Below are 15,997 nucleotides of genomic sequence, written 5' to 3'. Positions count from 1 at the left end.
TTTCACTAGGCCAGGTAGCTCAAAGTTCCATCCAATCTGGCCAGGAACACTTCCCGGGATGGGGTATCCAAAGTTTCTCTGGGCAGCCTGTTCCAGTGCCTCACCACCAAATAAATAACTCCTTCTTCATATCTAATCTGAACATACACTCTTTCAGTTTGAAGCCATCACCCCTTGTCCTATCACTACATGCCTGTGGAAAAAGCTCTCTCTCCAGCTCTCTTGTAGCCCCCTTCAGGTATTGGAAGATCACAATAAGGTCACTCTGGAGCTTCTCTTCTTCAGAGGAAGGATAACCCTTAAACATATTTCTGTCATGTATTTTGATTTAAAATTGAGACATAACAAAAAGAGATGTCTCAGCATTCCAGTGCTATTTTTCATTCCTTCTCCTCTCCTTGCTTATTAAAGCATAGCAAAGGAGAAACCACAATTTTTTCACTCCTTCCATCATAATTTGGCAATACTTTATCCCAACACTTGCCAGAGTACAGGGAAAATAACATTCAAACAGAAAAAGAATTTCTCATTTCAGTGCCCTTTGGTTCACATAAGACAATCCTAAAAACTGCCACTTCAGGAACACAAGAAACTTAATCTTCTAGTTTGGGACTTGCCAACATGCTGCAGCAAAACAAAACTGGTTAATCCTCCAATGGAAAAAAAATATTCTTCTATGCTCAGTGCTCTGTGAAGCATTTTTAATATCTCAAAATGCGTTTAGAAATTAAAGTCAATCTTTTTCTTCCTTCTACCGACAGACAGATGGTGCTATAACACCTGAAGGGCCCAATGCAAAGGGGAAGCAGTTATTTAAAAATTTAAATTTAAGAGAGCAAAGCCTGTCAATAACAAAATGTGTAAAGCCTTATTTTTCTGTCAAGGTACATTTAACTTCCTTTGTGTTGCCCCACCACGTTTTTCCAATTTTATGGACACCTTTTGGTTACACTCCTACACAGCACCTACAACTCACACTACCCATTATTTCCTCATGTTCTGTGAAGAACCATTGCTGCTGACACACTCTGCTAGAGAGAATAACCACTGAAAGCACTTTTAAATCTTTTGTTTTAATAAATAAGGACACTACCATTAAGCATGCTGAAAAACACTTCGTATCATAAAAGGATGCTGTAAGGGCCCCAGAAAGGTTTTTCTAATGCACAGGTTCAGTAATAAAGCACCTTTTGTTAAAAACATTGGAAAACTATGAAGAATATGGACCCAGCCAAGGATTAAAACTTCCTTTCCCACAGTAACTGTTACATATAGAAGTAACAATCATCTATGGAAACTACAAAGACACCAAACTCCTTTTCATAGTTCTTTCAAGGGCTCTCAAACATTCCCTCTGGCTTATGGGTATTCTGCCACAGTTGATTTCAGTTACTTCCTCTGACTCAAATAACGTATTCCAACACTTAATGTTGGAACACCAAAGGGGAAAAGATGCAGAACACAGAAGATTATCCATCAGGGGCAGCGCTGAATTTTGTTTTCTGCCAAGGAAACAAAAAAGCAAATAGCTACATCCAAGTCACTATTGGAACGCTTGCCTAGCCTTGCATCTTCCCTCTGTCAGGGCAGCACGAGGATTAAGATTCGTTTCTCAGCATGAGCCATGAAGTAAAACATTCTGTTTATTACCCCAGCCTATAAATTGACACCGAATAGGAATTAAAACTGTGAGGAAGTCCAAGTCTTCCGCATGAAAAAACATAACCGAGCACAAAAGGGCAACAAATTTTACAGCAGCTGGAAATGCTAGATTTAATTATTGAAGAGAAATCATGCAGAGAAGTTAGCTGCCTAGCATGATTTATAACAAATGCAAAGGGAAAGTCATGTGAAATTCTCAGTTAATCAACAGAAACAGCCAATAACAAGAATGCCAGCACTTCATATTTCTACAGATAACGAGAATCTGAAACAAGTAAGACCAAAATTTCAAGTGAATGACACCATACAATTTATTTTTTTTCCAAAGACATTTGGAGGAGGCAGGTTAGTTTGTAAATTACAGTAGCAGTTACATTTCACTGAAAAAATTACCAAAGGATCTGTTTTCCTCAGAATGAAGAATCTTTGTCCACCTATTATACAAAGTTTTCTGAAAATCGTGTTGCATTCACCCCTGCTCCTCTAACCACACCACCATGTGCAACATCATGAATAGTTTTGTATTGTACATTTTCTCCCATTTTCCTGTTTCTTCATGTGAATCTTCCAGATTAAAAAAAAAAACATATGTTGCCGGAACATTTATCAAAAAATACTTTACACAAGCACTGAGAGTATCACAGATTTTTGACAAAATTCAGTAGTGCCATTCAATAGCAAACTAAACCTTCACTAGGAAGACAAAACACTGATGCTTGAACAGTCCAGGCCTAAAACCCTTGCAGGTTTACTTATTTAGAATTCTATAAATATGTATATTCACCCACAAATACATGAAGAGATTTATATAAGACAGGAGGCATATCCAAGGCAATGGGCACTCCTGTCATAAATTATAAAATAAAGTCAATTAGAGTACAAAATTCCCTCCCCCTCCTCACACCAAATCCAATTATTCCCATAGGCCTGGGTCTGCAGCAGTCTGCACACATAATGTAAGACACAGTACGAATCACCCCATCTTTCAAGGTCATTTCTAGAAAACAACCTGGGTGGTAGCATGAAACCAGTTGTTGGAATTGAGGCATAAAGAGGTTCCTCTTCAGGATTTTCAGGTCTACCAAACACTCGGGGTGAGATTTTGAAAAATGCCTAAGAGACATAAGCACATAAATCCCTGGGGTAATGGGCAAAATTTAAGGTTATAAGGGTTATAAGTTATATTAAGAATGCTTACATTTCTACATTCACTGTAAAAACTAAAAAACTGCCACTTTGGTAGAGAAATTAGCAGAATATTGCTTCATCAGGCTTCTTTGAGGCTCAATCACACTGTAAAATGGGTAAGTATGTCTCAGGTCTCCTTGTGAGCTCCTCGTATGTCTACTTCCATAGATATAACTAATTACAGAGGTAGCAGTGAAAACACAGGTGAAGAAATGGTTAGGGAAAAAAAATTAAAATAAAAAGGCTGACCTTTATATTCTTCCATAGAAAAATCTCTCGCAACCAATCCTTCACCTCCAAAACAATTTTTTGGGGTTTTGGCTTTTTCACAATACCAGCTTAGAAGAAAGACAGTATAACTGGTTTGCTCACAATTTGTTACATTATTTATATTATGTCCTGTTGTGAAAAGGAGAGGTCTGGCACCAAAGTGAAAGACTCTTTTTGTCTTTGTCCAGGCTGCTGAGTTAAAGGGTAGAGCCCTACGGACAGGGTGGAAAACTGCATGAGCTTCCCACGAAGGAAGCAGAGCAGGGTCCCACCACGTGGAGACACAGCAAAGCCCAGTAAGACCTTATGCAGCAAAGTTTGCATGTGCTGCACTTGCTGTTGTTTCTTTGTCTCCTCCTGGCTATGAAAGAATTGATAGGTGGACATTTCTCAATCCATTTCTGGAAGGAAAACATTTGTCCTGTACTTGCAATGAATTAAGAACCAAAAAGGAGTGGGTATCTTTTGCTCTGGACCCTGTGCAACTTCTAAAATGCCACCTGACAAATAATTTCCTTTCTGTCCTCCTACAATGACAGTTGGTGTGATGGTTTTCCCATTTATAACCACATACTATACAACAATACATAACTACAGAACCTGGGTAAGAAGCTTGTCCAAATTTCCCATTGCTTCCTCCTGCCTCTACGTGGTTGAAATAACAGACTTCAGTTTAAAATGATGACAAGATAATTTGCCTTTTGCTTTAAAACTGCCCTTGTACCATGGTGCAAATGTGTCCAAAATCTGGCACATGTACTGCAAGGTTCATCTTTGCCATGACTTTTAGAAACAGAGAATTAAAGCCAGGTAGCAACAAATTTACTACAGATCCTCAAAAAGAAAATTGGAAGTTGGAATTTTGCTGACCCGATGTTATCATGTGTGATATGAAACACCAGACATGCAAGACTGAATAAAAATGTAAAATGGGTAACAGTCCTTTCCTCATTCTTATCTGCCTCTGGTCTTTATCCCTCACTCAACTGGTTTCATCTCTGTTCTTCCATAGTTCAGGTGGTAAAGTTTTCTTCTGATCTGAAACCACAAATGCTTATCCCAACCATTTAAAAAACAAACAAAACAAAACAGAAAAACCCAAAACAAAACAAAACAACCTGCAGCTTTGCAACTAGCAATTCCTAGAATCACAAAATGTTTTTAAATGTGATCAAACCCACATTTGCATACAGCATTCTTTAGGGCTACAGGTTATAGGATCACTCTATTTTCCAAGAAATTGTTTATTCTTTTTGTTGTACACAGGATCTGCTCGCTTTCTTCAGCTATCACGTCTTAAGACATGATTGGTGCAAAATACTTCCATTATATGTTAAAATTGGAAGAACTCACAGGATAAAAATTACAATACTATTAAAGACATGACCTCTGGTTAGGTAAGTCGCTGAGCTGCACATCTCTGTATGATGAGACAGAATTTCTGAAAGTACAGCCTATTTGCTTCCTTTCACAACTGCTCCTTTCTGGACATATGCCATGGCAGACAGGAGTTTTCATTCAGTGGACTCACCACGCAGAGTCTCTTTCATGACTGGGAGAATACCATCTTCATTCCAACTCATTTCCCAAGAAGAGATGGAAGATGAAGCAGCAAACCCAGGAAAAGCATGTATGCAGGTGACCAAACCACACCAGTCAGGCTAGCCAGAACAATCTGTAGCTTAGAGCTTATCATCTGCTACTCTGCTTGCTTCCAGCTCCTCAAGATGGAGAAATAAACCAGATCAAAGGTTCTATCAATTGTTTCAAAGACCTTTTGCTCTTATTTGCAAGTCCCACCTTTCACATTCCTGTGTGTCCTGACGTTGAGTGCTAAGACCAAAACAGGGGTATCAACATCGACACCCTTTCATACAGTGGGAACACACCTACCAACTGCAAACACAGCATGTCAGCAGCCCAACACAGCACAGATCCATACCCGTCAAGTGATGGTAGCTAGTCTCTGGTCTAGTCAAGTGGTAGATGAATTTCTGGACATGAGAGAAGAATGCCAACTTTTCTATAGCCTGGAGCACCACTTTAAAAGCTATGAGAAACACCATGGCTAAAAAGTACCACTGGCTGAAACAAGTCCAGCATGCTTGATAGGATGTGTGAAATGCAGACCATGCCATGGATGGATGGAACACAGTACACCAGATTTTCTGATTGTTAATGTGGTACCTGCAGATTCAGATGGATAAGACTAATCATTCCCCCTTCCACAAGGAAATACAACACTGACTGACGCCTGCCAGACATCAGTAACCCTAACTTCATGAGACAGCAGGTTTGCTGTTCAAGCATTTAGTAGAATCCAAGCTGTACATCCTCAGCTTTTACACCTGCAGAAGTCATGCTGGATCAAGGTTTTTCCAACACAGTAACAAAGCTAAACTGGATAAACAGACTGCTGCTACTTTATTATACTAGTTTCTGATAAAGTTCCACCTGATGAGTTAAATTTCTTGAGCCATCATACCGAGATAGCACAGATTCAAACCAGCATCAACTGAAAGTATTAGCCAATTCTCACCCTAGAAAGTTGCCACAGCAAAACTCAGAGCTTTATTAAAAATGTAAGTTGATGCTCAGCTTAAATTTCTTCCAGACATCATAAAAGGTGTCTTGAAACTGAAACAGGGCTAACAGTGAAGTTGTCATTGAACAACTGGATTCACTGATAGCCTGTATTTAAATGACAGAACCCTTTACTTCTCACATGTTTTCTCCATGCCCACACTCCCCCTTTGCGAATACTTTGCATGTGAAGAAAAAAAGTGGGCTGTTCATATAATCAATAATGCCATGTCATGCATGGAGCTTCTGCATAAATCCAGAGCAAAAGATGTCAAGCATGTCCCACTCCAGTGACTATTGGGCAACGAAGTAAAAAGATGCACTTTTCATCTCCACAGGACTGTCGCCAAACCCTTGATGTAATAAATGAAACATGCCTGCTATTTCACCATTGCAAAATGGTACTGTAGATATCTCACAACATCTCTGTTTGCAGGAGGGGGTAACTAGCTCTAGATGAAGTGCAGATATATTATTAAACAACGCACAGCTTGAATCCTGGGGCCAACACAGATGACCTTTAGAACATAAGCACTGTCTAAGACAAATATGCTTTCATCTTTGGGGAGTATTTTTTCAAGTAGAGATTTAAGAGAGAAACAGTTTAGAAATACGTTGAGCACAAATGTGCCTTCAATCTCTTAATGCTTCATTTTAAAAACAAAACCACAAGTAGTATCACATGTCAGAAGAAAGACTAAGTACTCCTTAAGTAGAATATTAGTGAATTTAGTGAGATTTGGCTTTATTTTCACTTAGCCCAATAATTAAAGCACAGAGAAAGGATAAGTAATGTAACTGAGATCCAAAATTGGAGGTATGACCAAAATGATTCAGAAAAAAGGTTTGTATTTTTATTACAAAGTAATACAAGTTTATTACAAAAAAAAGTCCATTATTTCAATTTAGAATCCCTTAAGTGGGGTGAAAATATGAAAACATAGCAAAACCACACAGAGGCATGTAAAACAGAGGGAGAATGGTTTTAGAGAGGGATTAAGTCAAATAGCAAATGATACAAAAAGAAAAAAAAGTAATTTCTCATTTTGCACTTCACAGGCTGTTACCATCTATCTTCAATAAAGTCAGGGTTTTTTCAGCTCTATCTTGACTGTGATGCTAAGCAGCTTTAACATATACAGTGATATTTGCTAAATGGAACAGAACAGCATTGGTATGATAAAAGTATTTCCCCTACAAACTGGGGTGTGCAGATTTTAACAAGTTCTGAGCTGCTCCGCTCAGCCTGTTTTTCCATCAAAGTTAGCAGCAAACTTATCAAAGCACCCTATTTGCAAGCAAAGCACTTCTCAGAATGGGACCTCCTGTGCCTGAAAAGCCCAAATCACACACACTGGAATCTTCAAACCCAGTGGGTTTGTTATGTTTTTGTGGGGTTTTTTGGGGTTTTTAAAAAGGATTTCATTTCTTACCTCAAATTCAGCATGGCGGTTGATATCCTCTGCTCTCTGTCGGCTCAAGATAAATTCTGCTTCATTAGCCACTCTTACCAAATGGTCCTTCATGGTTTGACTCAGCAACCTGAGGACAGAGAATATTTAAGAACTGCCCTGAGAGAATGAAGTGCAAAAATCAAAATCTGTAAATACAGGATATATACAAATATTTTGATCTCTCCTAACTGACTTTATTGTGTTAAGAAAATGGTATAAATAAGGTAAATAAGGTTGAGGGGTAATACTCTGGCAACTAGTAAAGCTGTATTTCAATAGTAAACCAAAGTAAGTATTAAACAATATGTAAAAACACTCGAGAAAGCCATTTGCTTTACTTGAAATAGAGATATGTAAGAAAATCTTTCACATACACACACCACAATATAAAGAAGAGTAAGCAGCTTATGCATATAAACATCCACAGTTAAAGCTCTAACGTAACTGATGTAAAGTCTAAATAAAAAATTGTGAATTGCAATGCCATATAGCATTTTCTCCAAATGCAAAATTGAAATTTTATGCTAAGTATGCATTTAAGTAATATTTTTAGGATTATAAAACATTCTCAGCCTCACAAATGAAATGCTAAGATATACATTGTTCCAGGTTATGTACAGAAAAAAGCTGTAATTCAATCTGAGATTTCTGAGGCCTTCATAAACCCTGAGTTTATGAATGGCATCAGAGCTGACAGATTGAATTACAACCCAATTATTCTGTGAGTTTACATACTGTTACTAAAAACATTTCCTTTTTAATTAGTTACATTGGGATTCATAGTTAAAACTGTCTATACAGAAGAAACACTGTTTTCAGAAGGTGCACATTTCCATAGGATCACTCAAAGATACACCAGATAAATCCATTACATGTTCTACTAATTAGTTCTCACAAACATCTCTTATTAAAACTTCTTTTCTTAAGGTTTTCAATTATAGAAAAAGAGTAGCAGAACGTAAGATCATTTGTTTGCCTTGTACACACAAGGTAAAGTACATTTCAGCAAGTTCAGAGTCTAATGAGAGCCTATCTTTATAACCACAAGATTTATTATGTAGGATGCCTTCTAATGCAGACAATGTTAGTTCTATCCCCAATAACTTATTTATCTGAAAAAAGGCTCCACCTGTCTCCAACTGTATATTTGAAAGTATGATCATCAATGCTCCACTCTCCCTTTTCCAATGCCATTCAGAATTCCACACTTCCATCAGACTTGCAGGTCACAAGCCTGAGAAGAAATCCAGAAGCAGAACAACAGATTTGTTCACTGTCCCTCTCATTACAAGGCTTGGAAAACTGCAGCACACTCATGAGGCCATGAGTTCATGAACCAGCCAAACTGGCGGATTACTGTCCCCCCACGGATGAACTCTTGAAAAAAGAAATATGCAATAACTCACTATTTGGAGCACAACTTCACCTTCTGTTTGGGGAGGCTTGTACAAGAGAAGCCTCTATTTTAAAACCACATCATAATTATTTTAATTTTTTCTATTTTAATAACTTTTTACAATGGAAGTAGCTGTTGATCAACAAGCATGCAATTCTGCCAATTTATCTGCGTGCATGAGACTTTACTTGCACAGACTTGCAGAACCAGCATTGCTGCAATAATGTAAATTCAATATCGTAACTTCTAATGGCATAAAAAACTTGGGAAAATAAACTAGGTAAGAAGGCACTGCTCATACACTGATAAAAAGAAACCCCAAACCTCTGTCTCTACAATTTACAGTGATGTTCAGTTAAAATAGAAGTGTACTAAAAAAGCAGCAACAAGAAATTTTGCATTACCAATTTCAGTCTGAGAAGATTCCAGGCGCTTGACTCTTTCTCCATGATCCCCAGTAGCACATTTAAATCTGACACAGAAGCTTTTAAATAAACATTTTCTTCTTAAAGTAAGAACCAACTAAAAATGCATAGGGACCATAAATACTCATGTATTACCATTTGCATGTAACACAGTTGGACAATATTCCATTATTTCCATTGAGTTTGTCAATACCAATATCTTCTGCTAGCCTGATCGGACTTTGAAAAATACTAGTCATCCTCTAAAGGGTCTACTTTTAATCTAACAAACATTATCCTCTGTAAGTCCCACTTTTTTTTTGCCCATCTGTTCAATAAATCACCCTATATAATAATTGTTTTAACACTTTACAACATGGATTTTCCTTTTTATCTACTAAATGTAACCAGTGTTGGCCCAGCACATCAGTGACTGTATAATGGCACTAGCTGTGCATTTGCAGAGATGATGGACATGTTCCAAATCACAGAACTACATTCCCTCACACAGGAACAGTGCTCTCAAAACAGACTAGGAGCATACCTAGTGAAAACAAAGAGCTTCTAAGTATCAGAAAGAGCTTTGCCTCTTATGGATCAGTTGTCACTTCTGTCGTTCCCACCTCTCCTTACTAATCCCACACACTTTCCTCATTTTCCCTATGATATTCCATACAAGAATAGGTCAGCTAGATAAAACTGAGACATGATTTTGCAGATAAATCCTAGTTGAACTTGTCCTTCTGGCAACCAAGAATTCTTATAGCTTACAACTAAGGAATTGTTGGAGCTTAGCATAAGTAACTACTTCAGAGAAAGGTAAATGATTCATATTACTATACAATTACTTCTGTCCTCACCAGTTCCCAAATGCAGGAATGAAAGGTCATCATGAGATAATGATAAAAATTATTTACTCACATAAATGAAGTCTATATGAAATATAGAACATATGTCAGCTGTGTTCATTATTTACTTTCAAGAACTTTACATTTTAATCTTCTTTTTTCAGTCACCTTGTCCAAACACTGCATATGCTTAGATTAACTTTCTTAAAACAAATAATTCAAGTTGTATCATCACCTAGGGCAGTTTGGATTTTCTTTATGAAAACAGTATCCACATACACTGCATACCACTCAGATTTCTATTTCGAAATCACCCCTAAGTGTGGAACTTTTCAAACCAAATATGTATCTATATATAAATGTAAGGATATAAGATATAAGAGAGGAGTCTATATCCATCATTAAAAATCAAAGGCCAATACGAGCTCACAGCACCTGTATAAATGAACAACTCTGCTCCTATGTCTAAAACGAAGTTTTAATCACCTGCTAAACACTAATTTTGGGAACCTTGGCAGCTGCTACTTTTATGGAAAAGGCAAACAAAATGTTGAACAGAAAGCTCTCTGCTTTCAATAGAAACAACTGTTCGTAGCCGAGTAGACCAATGCTGAAGCAAGAAAAAGAATCTGACTCTTGCTGAAGTGTTAGTTCAACTCCAAACTACATACAACACATTTTGTACATATGGGAGAGGCTAGAAACTGTATTACCTAGATCAGGTGATTTTCAGAAACAAATGCTTTCTTCTTAAGTAAAAGTTTATAAACATCTGATTTTCCTAAGACAATAAGTGCACTTCATGATTTAAAGGATCATAATGGTCCTTTCTGGTTCCTGCTCTGGCCTTCTGCATAGATCATTATGTTTTCCTCAAAATAGTTTAATTTCCTCCATCAAGTCTGTACTTTCTGTTTGAGCTACAGCATACCTTTCTCTTTTTCTGCACTTTTAAAAAAAAAAAAAATATTTTTTTTCAGCATACCTTTACTCTTTTTTTTTTTTTTTTTTTTTTTAAGGTTTGAAGATCATAGAAACATGGAATGATTTGGGTTGCAACGAACCTTATTAAAAGATCACCCAGTTCCAACTCCCTGGTGTGGGCAAGGACAATTTCCACTGGATCAGGTTGCTCAGACCCCCATCCAACCTGGCCTTGGACACTTCCATGGATGGGGCATCCACAACTTCTCTGGGTAACCCACTCCAGAAAAAAGATGCTCTACAGCATATTCTCCCCTAACGAAGTTCTATAATAAGGTAATTTGTGTCAATTAAAATAACAAAACAGATAAACCAAAAATTCCCAATCATAACTATTTCTTGTCTGCTTTTATCCTGATGTTTTTCCCCACAACTAGATCACATTAATTTTTCTTCTGTCAAATAAAAATTCTACCTAAAACATCTCTAAACACTTTTTTTCTACAGCAAAAGGACATCTTTTCCTTTCATTGAGTAAACAGGTGGATTAATTGAATTTCTTCTCTCTTTCAAAGTATGCACACTCAAGCTGAAACAAAACCTCTAAGTCTAATAATTTCCTTCTTGCTTCATAATCTCTGTATACAGACCCATGGACCATCCTTCCCTTATAAAACTATATCACATATCTGCATTTTTTTCAGTGTTATTAAACACCAAAATACTGCTGAAAGTGGTGATTTACACTCCACTTTCCCTGACAGATTCCCTTTTTGTTTGTTTTTATTAATGACACTATTGAGTTAGGATGTTTTTTTCTTAACATGAGAAGACTGTGGATAGACATGTTTTGTAGAAATTAGACATGAAATATCCATGATTTTAAAGACTCTGGATAACAAGTCTACTCGTCTGCTTTCAGTGCACACCAGATTCCAGGTCTCAGACAGACTTTTATTCCTTTGTCTAAGCAATTTCTTTGCAGACTAAAATATTTTAAAACATGTGATTAAAAGATGAGCAGCCTAGTAAAAACAAGCAAGGGAATGAATTCCATGCTGGAAATTAAATATATACTTGCATACTTTGTTGGGTCAGGAATGAAGTGCTAAACCACTGAGAAAAGGAGTCCCAGACAAATACATGAGACAGACTGATTTTCATTGTTATGCTGGAAGAGAAAACCATGAGTCTCAGAGGTAGAACTCTTTCTCTGATTTCTAGCTGCAGAATGCTTAGATGATCAAGTAAAAAGTCAAGCTTCTCCTTACATCAGGTAAAAAGGAGGAGGTACAAGAGGGGAAAAATGGAACAGAAAAACACGTGTAAGCAAAAACAAGCGAAAGGTTGAGAAATTCTGGGTTAGCATTACTGATGTCCATCAATTTTAGTCAAAGTACGAAAAAAGCTTTACATTAGGTGACATTTATGACAGCTATTTAGGCATGAATCTATCATGAAGTACTACAGGGAGAGAACATGTATGTTCCAAACACTGCCATAACAAACCCTGAGGCAGTCAGGAGAGGTAAGCTTTCATACTTGCACTCCTCATAAACACAGCACATAAGAGATCCTCTAACTTCAAAAGGAGATATGTTCTGCATGGATACACACTTTATGGGATCTTTTATGGGATCTGACTGTTCAATGTGCTAAGTGTTGGAAGTACCGACGCAAGGAAGTTTTAAAATTGCTTTGTGGAACACAGATACTTTATAGATCCGCTGTTCAATGCTCAAAAATACTAAGCTAAATCCATAAGGTCCTAAAGACTGAAGTTTGAACACATTTATCCCCTTAAAATAAAAGAGGGGAGAAAAAGCAAAGTTCCAAAATTGTGTGGACTCATCAGCATGCTGACTTGGACACGCAATAGCATAAAATGTAACAGCACTTTGAAAAGACAGCTAAGGAGGGACACACCAATCTAATCTTTTCTATCTAGGAGAGCCTCTTAGGACATGCTAGAGCCTACTGAAAACTGTAGTGTTCACATTCCAAGAGACACTGCAGAATATGATTTCTGAAAATGTACCATCAGACAGCAATAGTACAATACATGTGTACATGTGTACACACAAGAATGCAGCATAGATACCATCTTGCTACTCTTGCGTTCATTTATTTTTTTAAAGCAGATGCTACCAAAAACTTTCTGCATTAAAAAAAAATATAGAATTCCCAGGCACTCAAAAGTGTTTTATGAATTTCCTTTTTCATAGACCCAGCAAATTAATTATGTATTCTCACAAGCAAAACCTACCTTTGTCACACACACTCTCCAAAGTTACTATTTCCAATAATAAAAGCTTACATTAAATTTTGCTTAAGACATAGTTCTCCCCAAAAAGCTTCTACTTACTCACTAAATTGAAGCAGAGAACCACTTACTCAAAATGATGCAATTTAAATCCAAGCACAGATAATCAACACTCAGTGAAACAAAGAAACTGTTTTAAAAGTCGTCGTGCCCATCACAGTCTACTTACTGAACACACACGGAAAAATCATGTAGTGTCAATAACCCCACCTCAAGTCAAGTTATCCACCTTGGAAACTTATCAAGGCTACAACATCTAATTCTCACCACATTTCAAATGGTTTTTTGAAGTCTAGCCTAATGGTCTTCCCTAGTTCAAACTTACACATAAACAAAGCCTCTCCTGCTAACAACATAGAAACTCAGAAATCACCAAAACTCTCTCTTACAAAACTTACCACTTAAACAGAATAGGTTGTTAAAAACAAACAGAAATTGTGGAAAACATTTTTTTTTCATCTTACAAATCAAGACTATGGTGCAGGTTCTGTTGTTATCAGAATCTCAGGACAAGGAGGCTGCAGCAAGAGGGGGGAGCAGACTGGGAGTAATCAATTCTAGTTTGGATTGTGACTGCATTTACCTTTTTTTTTTCCTGAGCCTTTTCTGGTCAATTATGCACCAAGTCTGTCAGTTATCACCCATTTTTTCATTAGTAGCTGTATTTTTCCAACTATTTTCCATCACAGGAGTTGCTCCTATGGCAACACACGCTCTAACATTCATTCCTTGAGAGTGACCACAGTGCTGCAAGTGAAAGACAATGAAGTGGGGCAGTCGACATCTGTCCCCTATTTTCTCTTCGGAAGGAGTCCAAGTAATTGGCCAACTAGTTTGACTGCCAAGAATTTCAATATTAAAAATATTTGCATCTATGATCAGTCAAAAGCAATACGTACAATTTAAGACAAGGAACAGCAGGTGACATATGTTGAAATTTTCTTAGTACAGTTCTTAAAAAAAAAAAAAGGCTATAGAAATATAGATGATTACAGCATTCCAGATTTTATACTACTAGATGTTATGTATCGAGAGAATAATACCAGTTACATTTGGAGAGGTTTGGGACCTTTTTTTGCTTGGCTGGTGGAATTTTTTACTTGCTAAAGATGTTAAATTTGCATGCTCTCTGCCTTCCTTCTTCTCTCAAAAAATGTTGAATTAATTGGATAATTACAACAATTATTTTTAAGAGAAAGCTAGAGTTTCTCAAAAAATACTAATTTTAAATCCAACAGAGCACAACAATCCTTGCAAGTATCCTTTTGGGAAAAAACAAATGAACAAAAACCAACCAACCAACCAAAAAACCCTGTTTTCAGCTACACAAAATCTTCTGATATGAAGGGGAGAACTTTGATTAGATTTCATTCCTCATCAGACAACAGAGAATATAGCAATAGGAAAAAGCTACAGAATGACAAACTTCATTAGTTTTGCCTCTCCAGGATACACTTGTGAATGCCTTAAGTTTTGGGTTGCTTGGTTTGGTTAAGGATTTGAAAAAGCAAAGGAGAAGAAATTAAACATAGATTGTGCTGGTTTAATGAGGTTATCTTTTCACCAAACATTAAGTGATATTTTTTCAAAGCAACTGCTGTGTGAATATTCATTTACAAGTGGATAAAAATGTACGTATAGAACACTAGTCTGTAATTCTTTGGATGGCCAAGAAAACTATGCTTGAGAAAATTAAAATTAAGCATCTTCAAGAGTCTATTGAACTGAAAATTGGAAAGAATAATTGCTGCAGCATGCTTAGGAGACTGATCCCTCAACCCCTGCCATGCCAAACCCATTATCACCCCAAAGGGGATAATAACTGTCATGCCTAGTCTCAAGCTCGAGTACGTTTGTTAGTGCCCTGACTGATACAGAAAACAAGGTCCAGCATAAGAGATGCTTCACACTAAAGTGTGCTAATGAATCAAAGCGACAGGAGAGAGTTTTAACCTTCACAGAGCAAAGGAGTTGTTTGCTAACTAGTCAAGTAGAGAAAATAAGAGCCTAACAAAAGAGACATTTGTACATGCAAGGAAATAAAACAAAGCTGTTCAGTTGGTTTTTTTAAGTTCATAAGTAATAGCTTGACCATCCTGTGCATAAGAAGGAGACATAATTAGTTCCAGGGTGAAATAAAGGAATCAATCTGGACACCTCTGAAGTCTCCTGGCCATGACACTGAACTAGATCACACCTAAGGCATGGTTCTGGTGAACAAATTCCCTCATCAGTAAGCTCTCAGGTTCAGGCTCCAAAACAGACTCTCCCTAAAGGGAGGACCTGAAGGTGAAAGGCAAGCACAAAGAATGAAATCTAGACTGACAGAAGTTCAGCAGGCTAAGGAAAACATTTTGCAACCTATCCTTCTGCTGCACAGATGGCTCAGTACGTGGAGATCAAGGAACAGCAGGTGACATATGTTGAAATTTTCTTAGTACAGTTCTTAAAAAAAAAAAAAGGCTATAGAAATATAGATGATTACAGCATTCCAGATTTTATACTACTAGATGTTATGTATCGAGAGAATAATACCAGTTACATTTGGAGAGGTTTGGGACCTTTTTTTGCTTGGCTGGTGGAATTTTTTACTTGCTAAAGATGTTAAATTTGCATGCTCTCTGCCTTCCTTCTTCTCTCAAAAAATGTTGAATTAATTGGATAATTACAACTATTATTTTTAAGAGAAGGCTAGAGTTTCTCAAAAAATAATAATTTTAAATCCAACAGAGCACAAAAATCCTTGCAAGTATCCTTTTGGGAAAAAACAAATGAACAAAAACCAACCAACCAACCAAAAAACCCTGTTTTCAGCTACACAAAATCTTCTGATATGAAGGGGAGAACTTTGATTAGATTTCATTCCTCATCAGACAACAGAGAATATAGCAATAAGAAAAAGCTACAGAATGACAAACTTCATTAGTTTTGCCTCTCCAGGATAC

The 15,997-nt window shown here is 37.0% G+C and overlaps 1 protein-coding gene across 6 annotated transcripts in view; it reads right to left on the bottom strand.

Moving 5' to 3' along the window:
• The window catches only part of LRBA (LPS responsive beige-like anchor protein), a 402,779-nt gene that overhangs the window by 249,723 nt on the left and 137,059 nt on the right, over positions 1-15,997 (bottom strand). For all 6 annotated transcript variants that reach the window (XM_050327298.1, XM_050327300.1, XM_050327299.1 and 3 more), the window contains one exon: positions 7,137-7,245. In XM_050327298.1, the coding sequence (XP_050183255.1) occupies positions 7,137-7,245 (109 nt within the window). The remainder of the gene's footprint in view (positions 1-7,136; positions 7,246-15,997) is intronic.

Source organism: Myiozetetes cayanensis, unplaced genomic scaffold (genome assembly GCF_022539395.1).
Source record: "Myiozetetes cayanensis isolate MyiCay16 unplaced genomic scaffold, myiCay2020 scf33, whole genome shotgun sequence".
Lineage (NCBI taxonomy): Eukaryota > Metazoa > Chordata > Aves > Passeriformes > Tyrannidae > Myiozetetes > Myiozetetes cayanensis.
This window is presented reverse-complemented; position numbering and strand designations above follow the sequence as displayed.